The following is a 25744-nucleotide window of genomic DNA, read 5'->3' as shown; positions in this document are numbered from 1 at the left end:
AGGCAGGCCAGGGAGCTGGGCAGGCACTGGACACGGATGTAGATAAAGGAGTTTTAATCCAGGGCATGGGCAGGCACAGAGTTTCTGGGGCACCCTCAGGCAGAGACCTCACAATATTGCAGGACCTACATTTGGGTAGCGGGGTGGGAAGAAGTGAAAATATAGATTTCCTCAGCTTTCACTGAGGAGAATGAACAGATAAACACCTTAAGGTGATACATGTTTTACAATAATGGGGCTATGACCCTCCCCGAGGGACAGAGGAGGTAGGAGGAGCCAGAAAGCCTCTTCGTTCTGAGCCCAGGCCCGAGGGTCCTGCTTGGGCGGCAGGAGGCCTGTGGAACTTGTACTCACTTCCTGCTGGAAAAGCCAACGGGATGGCAGTGAGAACATCAGGGAAATCACAACCCCGCCAACCAGGCAGCAGGCGGGTGAGAGCGAGACATCCTGCCCTAGAACTGAGAGGCAGCAGGACACGGACGCAGTGCTCACGGCTTAGCATGAGGGCTCCAGGACAGCCGGACCCGCCAGCCCTAGAGTGCAGCCTTCCCTCTCCATCGGGGCCCCGATGGATGTGCTACGCTGAGCTCCGGGCCCAGCTCCACTGTCACTGGGCCGAACTGTCCATGGCCTGCATCCAGCGAATGGTGCGGGTCCGGCTCTCCTCCCATGAGAACAGGGGCTCGTAGCCAAAATGGCGTTGAGCCTTGTTAGTGCTGACGGTGAAGGTGGTGTTGGCCATGGCCAAGGTGTATGGGTTGAGCAGGGGCGCATAGAGCAGAAGCGGCCGCAGGAGCCACTGCAGCAGGGCATTGAGGGCAGCCAGAAGCATCAGTAGCCAGTAGGGCAACAGCGGGCGGGTGCCCACCAGCCGTAGTCCGCAGGGGCCCAGGAACTCCATGTTGAAGTCCTCGTAGCTCTTATAGGGTGACTTGTCATAGCAGAAGTACACCTGGCCGCCCATCAATGCCGGTCGCTGCCGTAGCTCCCGCGCCACCAGCACGTGCATCCAGGCCACGTTGCCTGCCAGAGGGAGCGGGGAGGACATGCCCTGAGTGTCCCTGTGATCATGGAGCTGCTGCTCTCCCGGGCCAGCCCGCACACAAGCCACCTCCTCTCTGGGCCCATGTATGCTGCCCCTCCTCTGCCTCCGCCTATGACTGTTGTGTCTGCCTTCCCAACTTGCAAGGGCACTGTTTCCCTGTGGCCCACGCCTCCTCGTCCACCCTAGCCCATGTACAGGCTGTTCTTTTCTCTGCAGGGTACACACGGCACCCCTCCCAGAACCATGCAGGTTCTTAGCCTCCCCCCTGCCTGGCCCGGGCCTCACCTACATAGACCCGTCCGTGCTCCACAGAGGCTGGGATGGCCCGGAAGAGCCGGCCTCCCAGGCGCAGGCCCTGGTAATAGATGTCCCTCATGATCTGGTGGCCTTCACCATAGATGCCGGTGGGACGCAGAGCACATGTCACCAAGGGCAGCCCCCCACGGACCTGGCAACAAAAGGTAGGCACTGCTGAGACCTAGGACCCAGCGGCCTGCCCTCTTCAAGCCGGAAATAGCAGGGAGGCGCCAGCCGGCCGTGGCTCTGCAGCTCCCCGCCTCACCTTCCTTCCATTGGCTTCCAGGACCAGCTGCTCAGCTCGGGCCTTGCTGGAAGGGTAGGGATGTCTGTGCACTGCTTCATAGGGGGTGTCCTCATTGCCCCTAGTGGGGGAGAGAAGACTCTTAATGCTAAGGGGGGACGGGCTCTGAAGGTATTGGGGGGGCCCCAGCTCACCTGTAGAAGGGGTGGCCTTTGACGTTGGGCCCCACAACTTCCATGCTGCTCGTGTACACCAGGAACTGTGTTCCAGTCTGCACACACGCCTCAATCACATTCTTCGTGCCTGGGGAGGCGGGGTGCGAGTCCGAACTGAAGCTTCCTCCCTCTCTGTACCTTTCCCCTTCCCATCCCCAACCTGGATGAAGGCGTATGGCTTCCTTCCCCAGGCCCAGGGAAAGCCACACAAGTTGGTGAGGTTGTGGGCTGGCCTTCTGTCACAGGGACAGGAGTGCACACAGGACTGTTTGACGCAGGAGAATCACAGAGGTCAAGGTCAGAGCGGGGGGAGGGACACAAACAGTTACGATCAGGCCATGGGCCGGTGTTACGTGCATCAGAATGGCGGGGGGATATCTCACCCTGCACGTTGACCTCATGGATGGTCTCAGGACTGGCCTTCCCAAACACGTCCACCAGCCCGGCTGTGTGGATGACCACATGGGCTCCAGCCACAGCCGCTGCCACCTCGTGGGCCTGGGTCACATCCCCCTGGATGGCAGTCACCTGCACTGGCCCTGGTAGGGGTAAGGCAGCCAGAGGCAACGTCAGAGCTGAGCCCGCATCAGCTGTTTGGTTCAGCCCACACCCCTGGGAACCACATGCTTCCAGTGTGACTCACTCACCCCATTCCTGCGCACTGGAGAACACAAACAGGCATCACCCTTTCCACCACAGCGAAGGGAGTCCACGCCCTCCCCCCAGCTCCCCTCCACCATCACCTGTCTTCAGTTCCTCCAGCCAGGGGCCCAGGTGCAGGTCAAAGATCCGCAGCTCACGGAGCCGGGGTTCCTGCTGCAGCAGCATTCGGACCACGTGCTCCCCCAGGAAGCCACAGCCACCTGTGACCAGGTATACCAGCTTCTGGGCCTGTGCCGAGTCTGCCATGTCCTGCTAGGGAGAGACCCTGGTTCACCTGAGCTGCCTGCGGTGTGCGACCGGCCCCAGCACCGGCAGCTCACTGCTCACTCCGTGAAGGGGCCTCCAGCCTAGTGGACTGGAGCAGTGACCAGGGGCCACAACTGCTCCTAGTGGGTGCGCAGCCAGGCTACCTGCCTCTGACCCTGCTAACTGGTTACTGAGATATGGTGAGGGCTTGCAGGAAGGACTCAGTGTTTGAGGTGGAGGGGAGGTTCTGGGATAAAAACAGAGTGGGGGAGGGAGGGAGGGAGGAGGGAGAGGGGAGGGAGGTGGCAGGGGTGGGGCTAGGGAAGGGGACCTCAGACATCAGCTCTGCCTACCTGCAGCCACAGTCCCAGGGTGCCCAAACTAGCCACCAGAGCTGGTCTTCTCTCGTTTCCGGCCAGCGATAAATGGTTGTCCCCTTCCGCTTGCTCCTCCCTCCCGGCCATTCCAGGAACAGACCAGCCCAGCCTCCACCCCTCCTCTCCTACTCTCTTGCCACAGGGCCCCCCCTGGTGGCCACTGCGCTCCACTGGCATCCGGTTCCAGCCAAGAACTTGGGGAAGAGGGTCGGGAAAGCCAAAACCTGCTGGGTGGGCACTGAGGGGCTTGGGGGAAGGGATGGACTAGGCAGAGTGACCTCACTCCTGCATGTCAGTCCTTGCCTCATACTGGATTTCCCAGGAGGCCAGAAGCCCAGCAGCAGCTGTGGTTCTGGGAATGGAGGCCTGACCTTGGCCAGGTCTGGCTGGCCTTGCTGGGGGATTTCTAGGGGGCTGTGCCAGCCTATCAGGTGGCCCAGAGCAATGGTGGCTGTCTGCGGGTCTGGGTTCTTGCCCCATAGCCCCTCTACCCACCCCAACCCCAGGCCACCCACTTCCCCCTCTTCACTTACCCCACCCCGTCCTCAACCCCCATCCCACCCTACTCTCCCAAAGATACTGACCAAGCACTTTTTGTACAATAAAGTTTAATCACAATTATAAAAATGTGGCATTGGGTTTGCGCTATTAACATATGTACAATCCAGCCCAAAAGGAAGGGCCCGCTCCCCCCGCCATCCTGGCCTGGCCCAACCAGAGCTTAGACACCAGGGTAGAAGGGTGACCCACAGGGTCTGGCAGGAACAGAAGATGAGGCAGGGTTCCAGGCACGGAGTCCCCAGGACTGGGAGGCACAGGGCCCCCCTCCCCAGGGGGAGAACATGGCCACTGCCCCTAGAGACCCCTAAACTGGGGAGGGGTGCACGCAGGGCACAGAAGGGAAGTCCCCATGAACGCAAAGCAAGAGGGCTGTGCAGCCCCGAGAACAGGATCTATACAGGCTGGCACCCCAGGTTTCCACAGGAAACAGCTCTGGCAGCTACAAAACATTTACAGCTTCTTCTCCGCAAAGAAAAAAATTAGGGGGTGGGCGGCAGGGGTGACAGGGGAGGCAGACGCTGCCTTAAGGGACTGAGGCTCCCTTGCAGGGCTCAGGGGCCCAACTCCATATTCAGAGATGGGGCATGTGGGCCCTCCTGAGCCCACTAAGGCTGGGTGCTGGGAGCTCAGGGCACCAAGGGGAATAAATAGGGGGTGGGCGCCCGTCTGCCCACCTCAGTTGAGGGAGCCCCGGCAGCTCTCGGTGCCGCACAGACACGGGATCTTGTTGTCCTCCAGCGGAAACTTGTAGTCGTAGGTGATCTCCTCGTCCACGCCGATGGGCTGCTTGGAGTAAATCACGATCTTCTTCTGGGACTCGATGGTGATCACCTTGGCATAGCAGTTGGGCTGCAGGAGGGAGCAGAGTGAGCTGGGTGCCCTCTGCTTGGACCCCACCGCCCTGGCCAGGCCCCAGCGCACCGTGCAGCAGTGGTTGATGAACCTCGCCAGGTTGCCACACTTGGTAGCATCGATGATGGTGTCGTGGTCCACCCGGAACAGGTAGCTGCTGCCAATGCCCTCCTGCACGTAGCGCTTCTCCCTCATATCGGCCACCATCTGGTGGGATGGGGTGCGACGGTCAGGGACTGCCCCTCGGGGGGTAGCCTCTGTGACTGGGGGTCTGCAGTCTCTCAGCTGCCATCCTGGGGCCACAATGACCTGTCCTGGGTCTGTAGCTCTCTCTCTGGCTCCCACTAACCCCACCTGTGGACACTCCTGACTTGGCTCCCAGGAGCCCTCCCTCTAGTGGCCAACCCTACACCTTCACTGCCATTATTAGCTACCCAAGAGGACCCCAGGGACATGGGCACTGGGCACTGGCTGCTCCTGGAGTGTCTGCCTGGCCCCCAGTCTACCGTGGGACTGTGGCACTTCCCAAGGTGAGTGGTCATTTCACGGACTGAATTCTACTCATCTCTCCTCCCAGGACCCTCTTTCCAAAAAAGGCTGCTGCTGGTTGTCCACATTAGGACCCAGATTCTTGCAGGAGGAGCAACTGCTATTTCCCAGAAAACGGGCTCCACAACCTCCGCGCCCTTCCCTTGGGTGGTCTCTCCCAGGGCTTCGGCGGCTGGCTCGGTGCGGGACTCCTCCCTAGCTTCCCTCTGCAGCCAGAGCCACCTCAGGGGAGCTGCTGGTGCCTCCTCTAGAAGCTCCGATCGGAACTCATCTGAACCACACATCTCCTCCTCCTCCTCACTGGCAGCCCTTCCTGCTCCCAGCTGTTAGAGGCAGCGCCCTGAGAAATGGCCTCACCGCCCCCCTTGCTCTCACTCTGCAAAGCCAACGGGGTTGCCTGTCTTGCCAGCTGCCTTGGACCCACAGACTCCTGCTACCTTGGCTGCCACTGCGTAGCCCAGGAAGCCCACCTTGGACTGGGATCTCTGCAACAGCCCCCACTCCCACCGCACTGCTGTCTCTAGTTCTCTCTCCACACTGCAGCCAGAGGGAGCCCACAACCTCCCAAGTCCTCTCCTGTTTAACACTTCACAGCAACTTTCCTCCTCTCTCACCATCGGTCTAAACTCATTCATGTGGCTCCTAACTTCTGGGGAGCCTGGCCTCCCCTGCCCCTCCTGCTGTATGTCCCTGCCTGACCCAAGTTTCCCATCAGCCACAGCGCCCTCCTTGTGCCTCCCTCACCTGAGCCCGGGGAGTTCAACATCCTTTAGGCTCCCGGTGTAACATCACTGTGTTCCAACCACCCAGTCTCTCCGAACCTCCCCTTTTGTAACAAGCAAACACCATCCTTTACTGTAGTTACTTGTTCAATGCCTGTCTTCCCCACTAAACTGAGGTCCTTAAAGAGAGAGATACTATTAGCCTTGGCTCTTGCTGCATCATTAACATCCAGTTTACTGCTTTACTAGTGCCCATTACTAGAACAGAAGGGAGGGAGGAAGGAAGGGAAGGAGGGAGGGAGGAAGTGGTGTCAATGGCTAGGCCTTGGGCAGGAGGGTATGTGGGGCTTTGTCCAGAGTTGGATGGGTCTCGTGTCAGCATCCCAGGGTGCCGGTGGGTTGGGAGCTGGGTGTGGGGCTGCTCACCTGGCGGATGTTCTGACCCACATACTCAATGACCATCTCATCAGCTGCGATGGGCTCCATGGCAAACAGACCCCACTCGTGGATCCGGCTCCGGCCGAACCGGAGCTTCTTCTTCCGGAACTAGAGGGCAGAAGGCAGACTGCTGCTGGGTGCCCCCCCACCTGTCCCCTGGCTTCCCTGCAGCTCTCCAGGCGGGAGGGTGCTCTAGCCACTCACCCCTCCGCACCCGAGGGGACCCCAGGATGCTGCCCTTCCAGTGAGTCTCTCCCCTGCTGGAGCCCCCGCCCCTCACCTTGAGCTGGTTTAGCTTCAGCAGATCACTGTCCATGATGGCGGAGGTGCCAATGGCACTCAGCAGCCGCCGCTGCTCAGATCGGCGCTCCGAAAGCACACGGTTAGTCCCCTGCGAGAGCCGGACGGAGGAGGAGGTAAGTGACGGGAGCAGCAATGGGAAGAGGATGCCGGAGGGCCATATGCCAGGGCAGGGCTCACCTGAGTGTCCGCCCCTTCCAGCTGCCGGGCTGAGACAGGGCACACGTCCCGGTACCTGTCCTTCTCCTTCTTGCTGATGGGGTAGTAGCCTTCGCTGCGGGCCGAGCCCGTCTGGTGCTCCCGGGGCCCGTCCTGGGGCCGCCGCTTGCGTCTGGGGGCGCTCAGGTTGGTGAGTGCGGGGTGTGTTAAGGAAGAGAATGGGCTCCGCACTGGCCAGGTCCCTGGGGCCCCACTCCCCCGTCCCTCCAGTCCCAGCCCAAGGAGAGGGTAACTGACCTTGGCTGGAGCCCCGAGCATACTTGGTATGAGGAGGACAGAAAGATGAGAGAAATAAGTCTTGGGCCACCTTTTCTGCCAGAAAAATTCTGGGAGGCAGACAAGAGGCAGGAGGCAGAGAGAAAACACCCAGGTAGCCAGAGGAGAAGGACCCAGGCCGAAGGTCGGTGGCGAAAGACGTGGACAGGGAGGAAGAGGAGCGCAGACACTAGAAGGCGTCTGAAGAGAACACTGCCCCCGAGTGCCCGCAGGAAGCCCGCCCCGCTCCCGGGCCTCTCTTCCTGTCCTGGGAAGGCAGCCTCCGGCTCAGGATATTGGTGTGATGGACCCAGTGGGTGTCGTTCAGCCAGTCGGCCCCGCTCGTCTGCTGCAGCAGCTGCTCATACATGAGCCGCAGGTAGCCCATGTCCTCCGAATCCAGGCCTGAGTTCCAAATGTCATACAGGATGGTCATCTGCTCAAACTCACTGCGGGGTTCAAAGGTGGGAGGCGGTGGGGGAGGGGGTGGCGGGGGTGGCCTCCGGCGCCGAGTGTGCGAACGGAGGCTGCGCCGCCGGACGGCCCCCTCCCCGTTGCTGCTGCTGCTGCTGCTGCTCTCAGACGACTCAGACTCCTCCTCCTCCTCCTCCTCACCCTCCTCCTGCGGCTTTGGATCCTCGGCCTCAGCCACCACCACCTCAGGGGCCTCCAGGACCTCATCTGCTGGGGAGCTGAAGAGGGCTGCAGGGGCAGGGGCTGGCTCCGGCGGCCGCGGGGACGGTGCGAAGGGCTGAGGCTTGATGGCCAGGGCATAGTTGTGCTCCAGGAGGATGTGGCTGAACAGAGGGCCCAGGCGGTCTGACTCGTCCGATGTCTCTGTGGCCTCTGAGTCATCGCCAATAGGCAAGGCAGCCAACCCACGTCGGGCTGGGGTCAGGGCCAGGTTGGCCAGCACCGCCAGGTCCACTTCTGTCCCTGGCTCAGCCTCCTCTTCCTCGGTAGAGCGGCCTCGGCCTGCAGCCCGGCTCCGACCTCCTCGGGACACCTCCTCGGGCCAACTCTTGACCAGAGATGCGTGGTCCAGGGGCAAATTGCGAATGGTCCGCTCCACGCCCCGGGGGGCTTTGCGGGAGATGGTGCCAGGAGCCTTGACCTGCTGGGGGGCAGCTGGGGAAGGTTCTGGGGCTGGCACTTCCTCCACAGCAGAGAAGGAGACGGTTTTCCGGCGTTTCTTGGGTGGGGGCAAGAGAGGGATCGGAGAGGAGGGGCGCTCGTCGGGGCAGGGAGCAGGGGCTGGGGGCCCAGCCGGGGGCTCTGGGGGAGGCTGGGGCACACTGGGTGCTGGTTCCTCAGTGGCACCTAGGGAAGGAAGCACAGGGAAGGGAGAGGGTCAGCTTCTTGGCCCAACATCATGAGACTGAGATTCGTCAGGAGCTTGAGGCTGGCCAGCCTCACCGGGGAGTCCACACCCAGCTGCCCTTCAACAGGCCGCACTCATGCTCCCCTCGGCTGCCAGCAGACACGCCTGCGCTCAGGGCCCACGCTGCCGGCCTCGCCTGCACGGCCAGGAGGGACTCTACACCTGTCACTCACACACCCCACATGCCCTGAGCACCACCTGTGTCAGGGAGAGCACGTGGAGCAGACCCTTGCACAGCACTCGGAGGTTAAGTGCAATGGACACAATGACATGAAACAATGCACAGCCAAACTGTGAGGAGTGGGGGTGGGGTGGGGCTCTACGGCGACGAACACTCGGACCCTAGCCTTTTTACAAGACTGGTGGTGACAGAACTACATCCGACAAGCAGGCACACAGACCCAGACGATTTTTGCCAGCTGCATTTACGAGGATACAATGAGCCAGGTCTGAATTAAACTACCCATCATTTCAACCACAAACAGTATTCTGTTTAGTGAGGTGAAAAAGGTACAATATAAGAAGCTGAATCTTTGTGGTAAAATATTTTATAAAATTTGCCTTCCTCCCACTTTCCCCCAAACATCGCTGGGGGTTCACCCAAGTGAGGAGAGGCCAGGAAGTGCTCCTAGAGAAGCTGAAGGTAACGCTGAGATCCAAGGGTGCGGGCAGTTAGGGAGGGACAGGATCCTTGAACAGGCCATGCTGTCTCCCCAACAACCGCACAGGAGGAGCACACCCTCCCTCTGCTGCCCCCCCCCCCCCGCCCTGCCCTCCCCGGAAAGTCTGCTGCAGAACAAAGGGATCTCAACACTGCTCAACACACACAGCCTTTCCCTGGGCAGCCCGTCTTGCCGATCTGACCCATCAGACAATCTCAGGAGGCCAGTTCACGCTCTGCCCTCTCATCCAGGTTCCACCACCCCAGCATGGCCTTTCCGACCTCTGGCCCTTCGCTTACAGGTTCCCTTCGTTTGGAATGCCTCTCCCCTTGCCTGTTGGGAAAGCTGACATGCAGCTTCGAGGCCCAGCTCAATGCCACCTCCTCTGTGAAGGCTCCCCTGACTTCCTCAAACATGGGTAACACCTTCCTCTCAGAACCAGAAGACTGGTGGTTCCCCATGGTCTGTCCTCTGGTTGGCGGCAATAGATGAATAGCTCATATTTGATGCCAAGCACTAACCCAAGCCCTTTACATATATTAACTCGTTTAATTCTCACAACAACCCTAGGGGACGGGCACTGCTGTTGACCCCATTTGACAGAGAAGGACACTGAGGCCGAGAGGTTAGGAGCAGGTCGAGGTCACACAGCCAGCAAATGCCAGAGCAAGATCTACCCCCCGGCAGGCAGTCGAGTTTGTCCTCTTCCCCACGGCCCCACGCTGGCCTGGACGCTCTGCACTGGGACTCAGTGGTTTCACATCGAGCGCCACCGCTCAGAGCTAAAGGGCAGCCAGCACAGGCCCGGCCCGCGCGGGCAGTTATCACACGTGTCCAACGCCCGAACAGATGTTCCCCAATCTGGCAACCTCAGCAAAGCCTGCAGCCTGCATGTCCCAAGGCTCTGGACACCGCCTGGTGTCCACTCTGAAGCTAGCAAGGCCCTGGGGTGCTCGTCCCAGGTTCTCCAGGTGGAGTCCTCTCATCACTTCTCTCCAGCGTTTTGGAACAGCCTCCCCTCCGGCCCCTCCTCCAGGAGCCTGGCTCTTACGAAGAAGAAAGGCCCTTCCTGGCTCAGCTTCTGCACACGTTTCCCGGGCCACGCCTTCCATTTAGGGAGAGAGCTTTTGGGGCACCTTCCTAGTGGACACAACTCCCAGAAGCCAGTGTCTACTGCATGACTGACCCTCATTAACTGATGGCTACCCGACCCACGCCAGCCCAACCAGAAACTTCCCTGAGAGTGAGGCTCTAGGGCAGGAGTGGGTGTGTCTGTGGGGCAGAGGAAGTCCATCTGCAGAAGAAGAATGAACCAGACTGGAAGACAGAAGAAAAGCAGGTCCTAAAGGCAGCAGGTCCGTCTTCGGGTTCCACCAGACAAACCCTGTCCCAGGCTCCTGCCATCGGACCACACAGTCCTCTAATCAGTGTGTCCCTGGCAACTTGCATTTCCCTATCATTCCTAAAAACTAAGGGATCGGCCTTCTCCTCTCCCACCCTTGCCATCTATTTCCGGAACTCTGATATCCCACCTACTTACCCAATTTCACATCTCCAGCAACCTCCTTCCTCCTCAGCTACCCTCCAGTCACACACCTGGCTTTATCACCTTCTAGAATAGCTCCACCTTGAAGCTTACACTCCTTACGCTCTGACCACATTCCCAGGTCCTTTCAGTCTGAACCTTTTCTTGTTGTTGTTTTTGTTAATCCTCACCACTGAAGGTATATTTTCCATTGCTCTTCAGAGAGTGGGAGGGTGGGGGAGAGTGAGAGAAACATCGATTGAGAGAGACTACATCAATTGATTGCCTCCCACATGCGCCCCGACCCTGAGCAAGGATCAAACCTGCAACCCAGGTACGTGCCCTTGACCAGGAATCGAACCTGAGACCCTTTGGTGCGGGGTGACGCTGTAACCACTGAGTCACACTGGCCAGGGCCCACTGGACCTTTTCAATGTCCCGTCCTTCTACCTCCCTCCAGCCTGTCGCCCTCCTAAGTTAGCTTCTTTCTTTCTCAGGCCCTAATTGCAGGGCCCTCACTTTGTCCTCTCCTTTCACAGAACTTCCTACATCCTTCTACCACCTCTACCCTGCAGACCCCCAATCCTGACTCTACCCCACCCGGCCTCTCTCCTCCCTGACCCATAACCCCCAGCCTCAGCAGGGCTTCTGAGTTGTGGCAAATCCAGTCAGCTTGCATCCTCACTCCCACCCTCTTCTCTTCCCAAGGCTCCTACTCCACCCAGCCCCTCAGCCTCAGAAAATGTCCCACTTTCCTACTGCAAAGTGAAAAAGGAGCCTTCAGGCATGAAACCCCACATCTCCTTACCTCCTATTTACAGATTAGCCTCAGACCTAGAGTACCCCGCTTCCCCCCATGCTAATCCAGCAAGCATTCCTCTCTCTCCTGGTTCATCTACCTGCTCCCTGTTCCCTTCAGTGTATGAACATGCTCAAGTTCACCTACTCTGTAAAACTAACCCTCCACAACCCTGCTGCTTGCTGTCTCTCCAATCCCAGCTGGGTAACTTGAGTATCTCACTGAACCTCGAAGTCCTCATGTGTAAAATGGGAATGAGAATGTTGTGAGGATTGCCCTAGCTGATGTGGGTCAGTGGATAGAGCACTGGCCTGTGGACCAAAGGGTCCCGGGTTCAACTCTGGTCAAGGGAACGTACATAGGCTTTAAAAAATCCTCCCCAGCCCGGGCCCTGGTCGGGGCACATGCAGGAGGCAACCAATCAATGTGGTTCTTTCACATCAGTGTTTCTCTCTGTCTTTCCTTCTTTCTGACACTCTCTCAGCAAATCAATGGAAAAAATATCCTCTGGTGAGGATTAAAAATAAAATAATTAAAAAAAAAAAAAAGCCCTAGCTGGTTTGGCTCAGTGGATAGAGTGTCAGCCTGCAGACTGATGGGTCCCAGGTTCAATTCTGGTCACGGCACATGCCTGGGTTTTGGGCTCTATCCCCAGTAAGGGATGTGCAGGAGGCAGCCGATTAATGATTCTCTCTCAGCATTGATGTTTCTCTCTCTCCTTCTCCCTTCCTCTCTGAAATAAATAAAAATATATTAAAAAAGAATGTTATGTAAATTGAATGAGAAAATAAAATTGCAATGTGCCAGGCTCATTACTCAATAAATGCTAATATAATTACAACCCTCAACTCTCTTTTCGTTCACAAGACTAGTCTACCCTCGCAGAAGATTGGTTATCTCTATTGCCTGTCCTCACTGCCATAACTTGGCTCCAGTCTGATCCACTCTATGAAATTGATAAGGTCACCAGTGACCTAACTGCCAAATCCAACAGACACCTTTCCTATCTTACAGACTCTCATGTGACCTGCTGATACAAGCCACTCCCTCCTTCAGAAACTCCAAGCTTCCCACTTTCCTTCCCGCCCATCTGATCTGATCACTCCTGTTCAGCCTCTGCTGGCTCCCCTTTGCCCACCTGTCTCTCTCTCTCTTTTTCTTCTTATTTTTTACCTAAAAAATATATTTTATTGATTTTTTACAGAGAGGAAAGGAGAGGGATAGAGAGGTAGAAACACTGATGAGAAACATCGATGAGCTGCCTCCTGCACACTCCCTACTGGGGATGTGCCTGCGCCAAGGTACACGCCCTTGACCGGAATCGAACCTGGGACTCTTCAGTCCGCAGGCCGACGCTCTATCAACTGAGCCAAACTGGTTAGGGCGCCCACCTGTCTCTTATAAGACTATAAGGCTCTGGCCCCCTTCTCTCATCCCAAACATCCTCTAGGGCAGCGGTCGCCAACCAGCGATCCACAGACCACTGGTGGTCCATGAGGTCCGAAAGGTTGGCGACGGCTGTTCTAGGGCACACATATTTTCACAACCATACTTTCACTACTCTCAAATATCTACCTCACTTCCAGCCTACTGCTCTTTCTTCAGCTCTATTGACCCAACTACCCGCTGAATGTAGTCGCTCACACCACCTACCTGCAGGCCTTGCTGGAGGCTTCTGTTCAGGGAGCAGTGTGACGGGGGAGCCTGCGATCCTCTCTGGCTTGGGTTCCTCCACAGGTGCTGGCAGGGGCACAGGGACGTCTCTAGGTGGCGGTGACACTGAGGAGATGGTTGCTGGCTGCTCTTCTTCCTCTTCTTCTTCTTCAGAGGACTCAGATGAGGATGACGAGGATGAGGATGAGGAGGAAGATGAGGAAGACGAGGAGCTGGACGAGCTGCCACTCTCTGAGTCCGAGGTGCTATCATTTTCACCATCTGAGTCAGCATACAGAGAACATTTGGAGGACGAATCGCTTCCCTCGTCCTCGCCTGGAAATCCAGAAGGGGCAATCAGGCGAGATGGGAAGATCCCTCACTTGGCTCAGTCACTGACTCACTGCTGTGGATGTGCTGGGCTCTGTGCGAGGTGCTGGGAAGCCCCCACCTCAAGGAGCTGGGTAAGCACACAACTGGTTCAGAGTGTGCTAAGCCTCTGGGAAGGGCTAGGGAGCTTGGCAAAGGGAAACCCTGATTTCTGCCTGGAGGGTCAAGTCAAGGAAGGCATCCCTGTGAAGGAGATGCCGAAGTCAAGAAAGACAAGTAGGAGTTCACCAACCAGACGTGGGGCTAAGCAGGGATGTCAAAGGTTAAGAGAAGATGGGGCACTGAGAGCTGGTGAGCAGTCCTCTCAAACTACCGAAGCTTTTCCCACAGAGGTTCTTATAGACACTTCCTGGGCAACAGACTGAATGGATTCCAGGGTAGAATCAGCTTAGGGCTGTTACAAGCTCTGTATTTCTAGGATGTGATAATACATTGTCGGGCTCTAAGAAATTAAGAATTTTGCAGTCTTTGAGGAACATAATTGGGTAAACTAGAACAGAAGGTACTGGTGGCCAGGGAGGGTCTGGAAAATGACCCCAAACAGATAAGCAAGCGCTGGATTATAAGTGGCCTACAGTGTCAGGCTGAGGAGTCGCCTTGTGGAACCCAGGGAGCCAGGAAAGGACTTTACAGAGGCCGGTGTGCGTTTCCATCGACAGGCTGGAAAACGGCTGGGAATGGAGGGAAGCATGGAAACGGAGACAGGAAAATCATCCAAAACCGCTGCAGCCTCTCAGGGAGAAAGGCAGGCCAGCAGGATCTCAGGCGACAATTCAAGAAACACGGAGGTGGTGAAACCGGAAGGCGTCTGGGCCAAGTGGATGTGTAGGGGCCGCACACACGCGCTCCTGGCAGGGAACTCTGCCCGCACTTTACTGAAAAGAGGCTCTCAGACCATCAGTCTCCCCGATCTGGCCTCTGCAGAAATGGCACCATCTTTCCCCAGTTCTCCCACCCTGTTACTCTCTGCCTCATTAACCTATTCTATCTTCTTCAAAACACATATCTGCATCTCAAGTGCTACTATTTGTTCACTTGTCTGTCATGTCTCCCCCTCCCGGTCACTGATGTGTCCCCAACACCGAGAACAGAGCCTGGCAGAACAGGGGCTCAACGGACAGGCTGGATGAAAAGTAGGGTTACAAGTTGCGAGTATGTGAAGCACAGTTTATCCTTTTATTATTATTTTGGATTACTTTCCATACAAACAGCAGTAACCCTGACTTTTCCCCTAACCCAGTGGGCGGCAAACTGCGGCTCACGAGCCACATGCGGCTCTTTGGCCCCTGGAGTGTGGCTCTTCCACAAAATACCGACTTCTGCGCATGGGCCACGAAGTTTCAATCGCACTGTACGTGCACCTGCATGTGGTATTTTGTGGAAGAGCCACACTCAAAGGGCCAAAGAGCCGCATGTGGCTCGCGAGCCACGGTTTGCTGACCACGGCCCTAACCTATGTATTTCTAAACAAAGGAATGAAAAGAAAGACTACACCGTGTACCCAAGCCTCAGTAAATGTGGAGGAACAACAGGTATTCCACCGAAGAGCACAGCTGTGTCTGGTAAGGGCAGCGGCAGGGAGCAGAGGGAGGCAGGGCTCAGGGGCTGAGCCCTAAAGGAAGAGCAGAGCTCAGAGATGGGAAGGCTCGCTCTGATAGCATCCAAGGGCAGCAAGAGAATGCAACCTCTATTTCAAGGGCCTGGGAAAAGAAACAGGCTCTACTGGGTTGTCTTCAGGGGAAGCCCTGTTTCAGGAGCAGAGGTAAGCAGGAGAGAACGTTCTGGGTGTCGGGGTCGTTGTTTACAATGAGCTGAGGGTACCAAAGGGTAGTTGTTTTGGGGGAGGACAACGGTGGCCACAAATCCAGCAGCAACACGTGGGTTCAGAAAAGGACGAGGCAGGTGGCAGCCCTTTCTCCCCACCCAGAATTCTCTGTGCTGCCCGTGCTTACCATCGGAGGCCTCTGCCTCCTTCTTTGCAGTATCCACGGCTTCCTCATGATCGTCATCTTCCTCGTCTTCCTCCTCCTCCTCCTCCTCCTCAAGGAAAGGGATAAACAGGGACTAACAGGAAAGGGCAACTGGTCCTCTAGAAGGCACAGCCGCCTGGTTCCAGCTCACAGGGAAGTGGCCATGGGCACAGGAACACAGGAAGTAGGCTCCTGGCAGGGACCGGGTGCCCTGGCTCCTCACCTTCTCCGAGGAGGACTCCTGGGACGCCTCCTCCCCCTCGCTGTCCAGAGCAAAGGACTTGCGGTGCTTGCCCGGGGTCTTGCTTCGCTCTTCATCTCGCTTTTGGGGCTTGGTCCCTGGCCGTCCTGACTCTGCAGCCTCCTTCTCTCGCTCAGGGTCTAGGCCCAGGTGAGTGGTATTAGGACAATGTACCATCGGCAGTGAGTTACCAGTGCTCGGCCCTGGGAAAGGGGCTGTGCACACACTGTCGCTGATCTCCCCCCAGGCCCACCAGACAGACCTCGTTTTATAGACAAGAAGCTGAAGTTTAGCACAAAACCCTCAGCAATACCTTATATTTTACAGTTTTACACATATCACACTCATTTTATCTTTCACTGTTTTCTGGGTTGGGCAGAAGCCTGGCCCAAGAACATACTGCTAAGGCCAACGGGCTTCCAGGCAAGCAGATCAGACTCAATGAGGAAGTTTTCCAGACACAAACTGTCAACCAATAGCTTAAACTTAGGCAAATTGGTAAGAAGGCACACAAGAGCTTAACCTATTTAACGCTGAAATTCTGTGATCTTTAGATGTGAAAGCTATTATCTCTATTTTACAAAAGGAAAATTAAAATACAGAAAACTTAAATCAACAGACCAGTGTAAAAACCGTAACTAAAATCCAGGACTGTCCCATCTGAAGTTTTTCACATCTCTCAAAACTGCTTTATTTTAACCTTTTACCAACATCTCCACCTGGCTCTTTGCCTTTAAGACACCTTCCTCCCTGCCTCTTGCTTTCCTTATCAGAATCTAAATAACCTTTCCCCTATCTCCTTCTCCCCGACCTTCCCACTCACCATCTTCATCTTCCTCAGCGGGAGTGGAAGGCCGCGGCCTCTTTTCCTCGCTGGCCTCGGAAATTTCTGAAGGCTCTTTTCGTTTTACCTGCGGGACGGGGAGAGACAGAGCCGCTTGGACCTCAGACACTCCCTGTACCCAAGGAGGGGCTGCCCCGTCCCCACCCTCCCAGGCAAGACCACCGTTCTGGTACCTTGAAAGAAGGCAGCCGCAGGGCCCCCCGCAGTCCTGACCCGAAGGCGAAGGCCTCGATGCCTGTGGTACCCCCACTCTTCGCCCAGTCCACGAGGGACAGCAGGCCTGGCTCTCTGAGCTTTGTCTTCTCTTTATCTTCCTCCTTGGCTTGCTGTTTGGCTGCGTTCTGGAATGGCTGCAGGCGGGAGCGGGGCTGAGCCTCAGAACCCAGGTGCTCCCTCCTGCCCCCTGCCTGGAACTACGCCCAGGCCGCAGGAAGAGAACGGCATCTCCTCGCTCCTCCATCTGATGCACATCTGTGCCACCTCCCCTGCACCAGCCCCTGCAGAGGCACTTCCTCACAAGTCTGCTCACTCAGTCCCATCCATCTTAGGAAGCAGCTCCTGTCCTTCCCACTCTGCACACGAAGACACGAAGACTGAAGCCCACAGACGCTGAAGGGCCTGGTCCACTGCGAGGAGGCAGTGGGGCCAGGACAGTTCTTCAGGCTCTTAGGCTCATGCTTCCCTACTGCTCTCTGTGCCCCAATCCCATCCAACCAGAGCCCCGTCTTGTCTACGTGCCTGATCCTCCCCCTATCTTGAGCGGTGTGGAGCCCCAAGTTTCCCTAGTCCCAGGCACTGGCCCTCACCTTGGCCTTCTCTTCCTTGCTCTCCCACCACTGGTCAAAGGCGCCAAAGGCCACATTTTCCACCATCTTGCGGTTGAGGTCTCGCTGCATGATGCTCTTCATCTCCTGGACGAGGGTGGCCAGCACGCGGCCCACAGTGCCCGCTGCCGGCAGGGCCTTGCCCTCTGACAGCTCTGCTTCCTCCCTTGGTGGTAGTCGGGCCTCCTCTCCCGAGAGTGAAGAGGGCAGGGGCTCAGCTGCCACGGGCAAAGGTAGGTGGTAAGCCTCCCGGGAATATGCCCCTCGGCCTTCTTGCCCTTGTGTGTACAGAGCATAGGGCAAGCCATAGGCTGCCTCTTGTGGGGGTGGGAATGGGAGGAAGGCCTCCCCAAAGGCCCCACCGTGGGGACCAGCCGAGGCAGCAGTTAATCCCTTGCCCTGCCGCAGCTGGTGGAGCCGAGTTAACATCTGGGTCTGCATCTGGAAGGACATAGGCATTCCTCCCCACTGAGCCCCAAGTCGATCCATGAGCTCTAGGGAGTTCACAAAGTCATAGATGTGGGGGGGCGGCGGAGGAGGCGGGGGGTACTCAGGGGGCGGTGGCCCATCCGGTCGGGGTGGGAGGAGGTAGGCAGGCTGGTGGGGATAACCAAGGGGAAGGGAAGCCAGGTAGGGAGGGGGAGGAGGGGGTGGTGGGGGAGGAGGGGGAGGCTGTTGGGGGGGCGTTGGGGCCGGAGGGGGTGAGCCGCCCCTGTCGTCGTCGGAGATCTCCATGTCCTCTCCAGAAGAGCATGGAGACGCCTGTAGGGGTGCAGAGGAGGGTCACAGAAAGCTTCTGCCTGTTCCCTGGGCTTTTGCTCAAATCCGTTCTCGTCTAGTTCCCTTCCCTCTCCCCCTGGACTCAACCCTGCCTCCCTGATCCCAGGTATCCCCCCTGGTTGACCCCAACCTCACCTGGTTCTGTCCGTTGGCCTTGGGAGACTCCCGGGTAGCCCCTGGCTCCCCACTCCCTGTAGGTGCCACATCCTCAAAATTAGCTGGGGCTGGAGGCGGCGTGCAGGGCCCGTGACCGGAGCCAGAAGGCACCTCAATGCCCGTGTCTCTAGCCCCAGGGCCTGTGGTGGCGTTCTCTTCCTCCTCCTCCGTGTCAGAGGCCAGGAAAGAAAACTTGGAGCGCTGCTCCTTCAGCAGCATCTCAATGCGGGAATCCAGGCTGCTGTGCTGAGCGAAGGGCACACTCTCGTTGGTGGTCTCCGGGGCTGGGGAGCCGGAACGGGCAGGTGAGGCTGGGCGGGGGGAGGTCCGAGCTTCTTCTCCCTCAGGGCTGGGCCCCCCGGCACCACCGCCTCCACCAGGTTCTGGAGGCTCCGGGGGCGGGGCCTCGGAGGCGGGAGGCCGGTAGTCCTGGTCAGCGGGGCGGCTGGGCTCAGGGGGCAAATAGGAGGTGTAGGAAGGCGGGAAGCGCTCAGCTGTATTTTCAGCAAAAGGTGCCCCGGGGGGCTCCTCCCGGGTTGCCCGGCGGGGTGGGTAGGAAGAATGGCGTTGGTAGCGGTTCCAGCTTTCATAATATGCTGGGTAGTTGGAGTCAGAACCACGAAAATGAGAGGATGAGGAAGAAGCGGACGAGGAGGACGAGGACAACGAGGAGGAGGAGGTGGCGGAGGTGGCGGTGGCTGCGGTGGTGGCGGAGATGGCTGCAGAGGTGGTCGTGGGGGCTGAAGACGCAGAGAAGTGACGGCGGGAAAAGGAATCCTGGTAGCTGTTCTCGGACCGCCGGGGCTTGAAGGAGGCTGAAGTGGTGCTGGAGAGAAGATGCGGGAGTTAGCTGGGTTCGGCTCTGTGTGGCCAGCCCTGCGGTCCCGGTTCTCAGTCCCCGAGCCCTTCTAGCTCCCGAAAGGAAGATCTAAATCAGGGGTCCTCAAACTCTTTAAACAGGGGGCCAGTTCACTGTCCCTCAGACCGGTGGAGGGCCGGACTATAGTTTAAAAACAAACTAGTCGGCTGCTAAGCAACAGGCAGCGGCGGCAGAAACACCCGGCGGGGCGGGCCGGATGAATGTTTTCGGCGGGCCGCATGTGGCCCGCGGGCCGCAGTTTGGGGACCCCTGATCTAAATGCTGCTGGGCTCCTAGCTAGAGCGAGTTCCCTGAGAACAGGGATTTGTTGGCTGAATCCACAGACAAACTAGGACAAATTCTTCCCAACTCCCTTTTCGACTTCGTTTCTTCTTTCCAGTGGCAGCTCCCAGAATCTGGGGGTCCCAAAGGGTGTTTACTCGGTACCTGCTGGAGTAGGCAGAGTCCTGAGAGTAGGGAGTGCTGCCCCGAGACGTGTAGGGGGTTCCTTGGGAGGACTGAGGGGTGAACTGGCCGAAGGAAGATGGGGTGTCTTGTCGGCTGCCGGAGAAGCTTGTGTCCTGGGAGCAAGGGGTGCCATTGCCAGGAGTGCCCACCACAGCAGTGCCTGCTGGGTAGGCAGCTGTGTCAGAGGAGGCGCGGCGGCGGGACTCAGTCTGGAGGGGGAGAGTGGAGCAGGGAGAAAGGAAGAGAGATCAGTTACCATTTAACAATTCACCCTTCTCCAAACTGAGAATCCCCGCTGCCTGTCATTTGAAAGCATCTAGGCCTCTTTTCTTGGCTCTTCCTACACTTAGCAGTGAAGTCCAGAGCCTCCCAAGGCCTGGTCCTGGCACTCAAGGACTGTGCCCAGTGGCTAGGGCTGTGGCAACCACAAGCTTCTCACCGTCTCGGTGGCCGCACCAGGGCCCTGGAACTTCTCACTCAGGGCCTTGCCCCCAGTGGGCACCGTCTGAGGGGTGTAGGAGCCATTGACAATCAGTTCATAGTACTTCATTCGTTGTTGTCCTAGAGGGAGAGAAATGGGAGCCAACAGAGTCAGAGAGAAAAAACAACTCCTTCCTAATATGGCTTTCCCACTTACTCCTCGGGCCTCCAGCTGATCTTGGGTTTGGGGACTTCAATTCTTCTTCCCTGTCTCTGTATCTGGGACATTCTACCCCATCTCCACGTAACAACTACTACAAACGACACACAGTACAACACGTCCCAGTTTCTTCTACGTGTTACGACACTGAACGATCGCCAGAAGGGAAAAGCATCAGAACACCTACTTCACAGGTTTAACGAAAACTGGCCTGCACAAAGTCAGTTAGTAGCAGAACTCAAATTCAGACCCAGCTTGTCTAATGCTAGATCCTATCGTATTCTTCATCCTATACACTGAGGGTGGCAAAAATCAACTTTTATTTGCCTTACATAATCACTGAAAACTACTTTGGGGAGATGTAACATTTTTAAATCATGAGATGATACAAAAACCTTGATTTCTTGCTTTAAAATAAAAAAACCACACAGATTATTTGGCACTATTAGTCCTCATCCCCACTTGCACATTGGCTAATGCCAACTAACCGCTGTCTCCTTTAGATGGCACTGTGCTACAGCGTGCCACAACCCTCCCTACGACCCTAACAGACCGCTTCCTTCCCTCACCTACCAGTACACACGCAGGTCTCTATTTCTCCATCCAAAGTTCCAAAACCTAGTATTTTGGGGAATTTAGTGTTAAAACCTGACCTGAGCTGAAGCTATTTAGTCTAGTTTGTTTTTTAATCCTCACCTGAGGATATAGTTGCCATTGGTTTTTTTCAAAGAGAGTGAACGGGAGGGGAGGGGGGGAAGAGAAAGGTAGGAAGGGAGAAAGATAGTCATCGATGTGAGAGAGCTACGTCGATTGGTTGCCTCCCACAAACGCCCTGCAACTGAGATGCATGCCATTGACCGGTAATCAAACCTGAGACCCTTCCATTGAGCTGAACCAGCCAGGGCTATTTACTCTAGTTTTTCTTTGTCCAACCTAGTGTGACCCTGCATACACTTTCTTACAAAAACAGTCATATGCCGGTGCAGCCCAAATGATGCCGAATACACACAAAAAACACGTGTACCACAATCCGTTTGTAAAATTCTGATTTCAGAAACCCATCCGGCCCCAGGAGTTTCCGACGAGGAATCATGAACCTGATCACAGCTCACCCCAACCGGCACACGCATGTCCGATCTCTGCCAGAGCCAGCCGGGCAGCGGCGGGGCCTCACCTTTGATGTCGAGCTGGGCGTGGATGATGTTGCCCATGACGGAGGTGAGGTGGAGGTTTTTGACCGTCTCCTTGGCCCCCCGGGTGCTGGTGAAGAGCACGCGGGCCAGGCCCAGGTGCTTGCGCGTGCGGGGGTGGAGAAGGATCTCCACCTCCTCCACCTCGCCATACTTCCGGCACATGTCCTTCAGGAAGGTCTCCCGCACGTTGTCATTCAGTCTGGCAAACGTCACTTCCTTCAGCGGGATCTGCCCGATATAGAACTCATCCAGCTGTGGAGGGGACAAGCACGAAGTCTGCGGTCGGAATACTTTTCCCTTTGGGAAACTTTGGAGAGACCCATGAGATCGAGAGAGAGAGGACTGGAAAACTCAGGGGCAAGGGCAGGGGACCCCAACAAGGGATACATCAGTCTCAACTCCTCTCTCTCTCGAGTTCTTTCACCACAGAATAATGGCAAGAACCAGGAAAAGAAAGGTATGAACTGAGAAATAAACACACATGGAAGAAACCAGATGTAAAGAAATCTCACTAACTCTGCTTTCACTAAGTAATTACCATCGACCGGGCACTAGGAATATAGAGATGAAAAAACAAAAAGGAGATTCCTGGTCAGAAAATAGACAAGACAGAGACACATACAATTATGCCACGGTGGTGCGTGTCGGCAGAGGGGTACAGAGTGCGTCTGGGAGTCCAGAGAGGAGCAGGGAAGCATTCATACAGATGGTGCCATTCGTACTGGGCTTTTGGGATAGACAGGAGTTCACCAAAATTACAAGGACTTACTGGTAAAAGACCATGAAATTATGAAATAACTTAGCATTTCCTAGAAAGTGAGGAGTGTATAGAGGATGGAACACAGGTGAGCAGCATCAAGGCAGGAGATGAGGCTTGACCAGCTCAATAATCATAAATGTCAATGCACAAAAACATGGACTTGGCAGCAAAAGTAACATAAGAGAATAGTAAAACTACAGCGACAATGGCAGCAGGTGGAACATGAAATGAAGAGAATGGAAGCAAGGACACCAGGTGAGATGAATACAAGGGTATGTGTGAAAGATACAGCAACGGGAATAGAATAATTCAGACAAAACGGTTTAGGAAAAAGCGTCGCAGAACTTTGTGACAGACTATGCGGCAGATAAAGGACAGGAGGGTCCTAGGGTGACTGCCAGGTTTCTAGCTTGTGCAGCCAAGTAGGTGGAGCGAGCGCAGGATTAAAGGGGTGAAGATCATTTGCTTGTGGTGTCTCGAACCCGAGATGTCTGTGGGGCCTCCAGATGGAGCTTCCCACTACCAGGCATACACGTTTGGAGTTCGAGACTGACCTTGGCTAGAAACAGACTTAGAAGTCATGCACATTTTGGTAACAGTAGAAATCATGGATGTGAAAGAGATTGTCCAGGGAAAGTGCACCAAGTGAAAAAAGGGGTAAGGGGACCCCGCAAATGATTTATTTAAAAGTGAAGAAGAAAGAATTAGTGAGGAGAGCCAAGAACCACCCGTTTTCTAGGCCCAGCCCAAGGCCCGATGAGCACCCTGCCTGGACAGAGACATGGAATCCTCTGACACAAGGTGGAGGATCAAATGGCCAAAGGAGAGGGGAGGAACAGGACTCCAGGGATGGAGCCCCTGGCCTGATCACCCCCTTATTTGTTGGGAAACTGGGGTATCAGGCCAGAGCACTGTCAAGGAATACATATGCTGTCCAGGAATACACAGTGGTAAGTACAGCAGCTAAACATGTCTTGATGTCATTCAAGGAGTCACCCACTGGCTTGGGACACCTCACCCACGCCTTTCTGGAAGGTAAATAGATTTCCTGTCCAGAACAACTCAGTCCCACAGCCGCACAGACGGTCAGACCAGCCGTGATCCTGTCACTGGGAAACTCTCTTATTCAGCGACATTAAGACGAGACGGCCAGGATGGAGCCTCCACTCCCTCCCAGGGCCACCACCCCACGGCACCAGCAGACACGTACCTTAAACTTAGGGACCGGGAGGGAAAAGTCTCTGTTTTTGGACCTGACATGGCAGCGGGGGTCTTGCAGGTCTTCCACTGGAATATACTTTGAGTCCTAGGAAGGAAAGCAGGAACAGAAAGACAGCTCAAGGTGAAACCACACGGCTGAGCGCTAAGCCCGTTTGGAGACCCATATGCAAAGGAGCTGGGTTCTGGTGAACCACTTTTTCGGAGGCAGGCCCTGGACATGGGAGTGCTGGGCGCAGAGCAGCCCCCAGGAGAAGGGGCCTGGGGGCTCCCGGGGGCGGAAAGGCCTGGGCACTCACGTTGACACTGAAGTGGACCCCATCGTAGCGGTACACCTTCTGAGAAGGCCTGCGCAGGGCAGGGTCCAGGGCAGGATCCACGATGAGCTTGTAGTTGCGCCACTGGAAGCTCGGGGTCTTCTGCCCGTCTCCCCCACCTTCCTGATCCATCTTTGCTCATTTACACTGCGACGAGAGGAATCGCAAGGGGGTTCAGCTCGGGGGCCCGGCTCCCCTGCTGCCCTCACCGCCTAGCCCCGACTCCAGGCTCGCTCATCACCCCGGGGTCCGCACCTCACTAGGACCGGTGGCTCCCCCGGATTTTCCAAGTACACTCTCCCACCGTAACCACACATTCTCTCCACCTCCCAACTCTTGCCCTCAGCCCACCAGGCCCATCTCGTGCCCCCAGCTCTACCCAGCGCGCGCCCCCCTTGCCCTCCGAGCAAGACCCCTCCCCCGCCCCCTGGCAGGCCCCGCCCCCTCCCGCCTCCTCACCGGCCAGCGGCCCGGGCCAAGCCCGGCTCCCGCTCCCACACACCCGATCGGGTCCCCGCGCCCCGATCCTCTCGCCAAGAGGTGGCACCTATTCGGGGCGTTGGAAACACCGCGAGACCGAGCCCGAGACCCGGCTTCGGCCCCGAATCTGGGCGGGGGGGGGGTAGGGGAACGCGCACCGCTGCCCTCTCCTCCCGCCCCGGTGCGTTCTGCCCCCCCCATCCCCGCGCACGCGCGGCGCGGCCCCACTCACCCGCTCGTGTCGAGCGGCTCCCCCTCCCCCCACCCCGCGCGGCACCTTAGTGGCGCGAGGCGGCGGCGGCGGCGGCGGCGGCAGCGCGAGACCCGGCCCCGCAGCGGTGGCGGCGGCGGCGCCCCCCCACCACCACCTCCCCGGCGCGCGCACCAAACACCACCGCCACCTGCGCGAGGCCCAGCAGGCACAGCGTCGACATTCGCACTTTCGCCACGGGCGCCACTGGGAGACCGACGGGGCCGAGGATAGCGGTTTCGCCTCGGCCGGCTCCCTAGGAGGCTTGAGAATTGCAGCCTAGGGGGCCTGGAGATTGGCCGCATCCCCCGGAGAGTGGGCTTCACCACGGCTGTCCAGCTGCTCTGGCCTGGGGCCGTTGACGAATCGGCGGCGACGAAAGCAGAGGCTAGTCCCCGAGGAAAAGGGGGCGGGGCGAAGGGGAGGCGGCCGGGCAGAGCTGGGGAGATTTGAGTGGCGCGTTGAACGGGCGCAGATTCGTCAGGCGGGCGGGGCGAATGGGTGGACGAGACGCGGGCTCCTCTGCTCCTCTTGCCTGCCCCTTGCGCGGCCAAACGTCCCAGAGGCTGCAGATTCGCCACAGGTTCTGGCCCCAGCTCTTGCCTCCCTTTACCCGCTTGGGTGAAGTCAAGAAAATAATGCCTGTTTAGGCAAGCCCTGTTGGCAGGTCAGCCACTTTTCTGGATTTTCTTCCCATACAATTCGGGGGACTGCCCAACTCCGACCCGAGGAAAGTGGCTATGGCCCAAAGCTCCCCAGAGTCCGATGAGGATTTCCGGCTGAGCATCGGGGCCTGAGCAATCCCGGGGAGCCGGCCTCACGAATCTGCGAGCCTGTGGGCGGGGCCGCGGCGCCTGCGCAGAGGGCGTGGCCAGCGTGCGGCCCGGCGTCGCGGGGCTCTTCCTGGAGGACCCACCGAAACCGGCGGCTGGGCAGGGGCGCCCGTGAGATGGAAACGACAACCAAGAGCGGTGACTCAGGCTGCTGGCCTGGCGCCGCACATAATGCAGGGAGCTTTTTCCTTTCGCGATCCCCCTGGGGCCACTGGCTGCTTAAGATGCCCACTTGGCAGATGGGGCGACTGAGACCTGCAGAGGGCTCCGCCTTTTGCCTGCACTCGGCCACTACTAGTCTTAAAGTTGGATGATAAACGCGGTGGGGCTTGCAGACCCTCGAATGGGTCCTGCAAAAAGTAAACTCGGTTTTACAGGAACTAGGCGAGCGGGGCGCATCGTGGTCCCAGTGCCCGCCGTTTTCAGTGGGATCGGGTTGGGGGTGTGGGGGGGAACTAGCCTTACGCGGTCTCGCCGCTCGAGGGCAGCACCGTTCCAGGCTTACGGTGGGACCCGGG

The 25744-nt window shown here is 57.3% G+C and overlaps 2 protein-coding genes across 4 annotated transcripts; both read right to left on the bottom strand.

Moving 5' to 3' along the window:
• Positions 1 to 38: 38 nt before the first annotated feature.
• On the bottom strand, positions 39 to 3387 carry HSD3B7 (hydroxy-delta-5-steroid dehydrogenase, 3 beta- and steroid delta-isomerase 7). Of its 3 annotated transcripts, none has more exons than XM_081089641.1 (7): positions 3064 to 3387; positions 2545 to 2716; positions 2185 to 2340; positions 1781 to 1889; positions 1608 to 1707; positions 1331 to 1493; positions 39 to 1023 (listed from the first exon to the last, which is right to left on the bottom strand). In XM_081089641.1, the coding sequence occupies exons 1-7, from the start codon at positions 3262 to 3264 to the stop codon at positions 608 to 610; spliced, it is 1317 nt and encodes a 438-aa protein (XP_080945767.1). In that variant the 5' UTR covers positions 3265 to 3387; the 3' UTR covers positions 39 to 607. The 3 variants fall into 3 exon arrangements, with proteins under 3 accessions (XP_080945767.1, XP_080945768.1, XP_080945769.1); XM_081089642.1 differs by having other exon boundaries at positions 2545 to 2713; XM_081089643.1 differs by having other exon boundaries at positions 1608 to 1653; positions 2545 to 2713.
• A 295-nt stretch (positions 3388 to 3682) lies between these two features.
• Positions 3683 to 23795, bottom strand: SETD1A (SET domain containing 1A, histone lysine methyltransferase; the record flags this gene model as incomplete). The annotated part of the gene is made up of 18 exons (XM_081089640.1): positions 3683 to 4497; positions 4570 to 4707; positions 6198 to 6317; positions 6490 to 6600; positions 6690 to 6862; positions 7281 to 8303; positions 13004 to 13339; positions 15346 to 15433; positions 15587 to 15744; positions 16428 to 16515; positions 16622 to 16798; positions 17255 to 18034; positions 18188 to 19034; positions 19515 to 19744; positions 19975 to 20096; positions 21350 to 21620; positions 23339 to 23434; positions 23646 to 23795. 18 exons carry the CDS (start codon positions 23793 to 23795, stop codon positions 4324 to 4326), a joined length of 5082 nt encoding a protein of 1693 aa, XP_080945766.1. The 3' UTR covers positions 3683 to 4323.
• Between the last annotated feature and the right edge of the window lie 1949 nt (positions 23796 to 25744).

Source organism: Myotis nattereri (genome assembly GCF_964212035.1).
Source record: "Myotis nattereri genome assembly, chromosome: 4".
NCBI classification, from domain to species: Eukaryota; Metazoa; Chordata; class Mammalia; order Chiroptera; family Vespertilionidae; genus Myotis; species Myotis nattereri.
The sequence above is the reverse complement of the archived record's forward strand: the minus strand, read 5'-3'. Positions and strand labels throughout refer to the sequence as shown.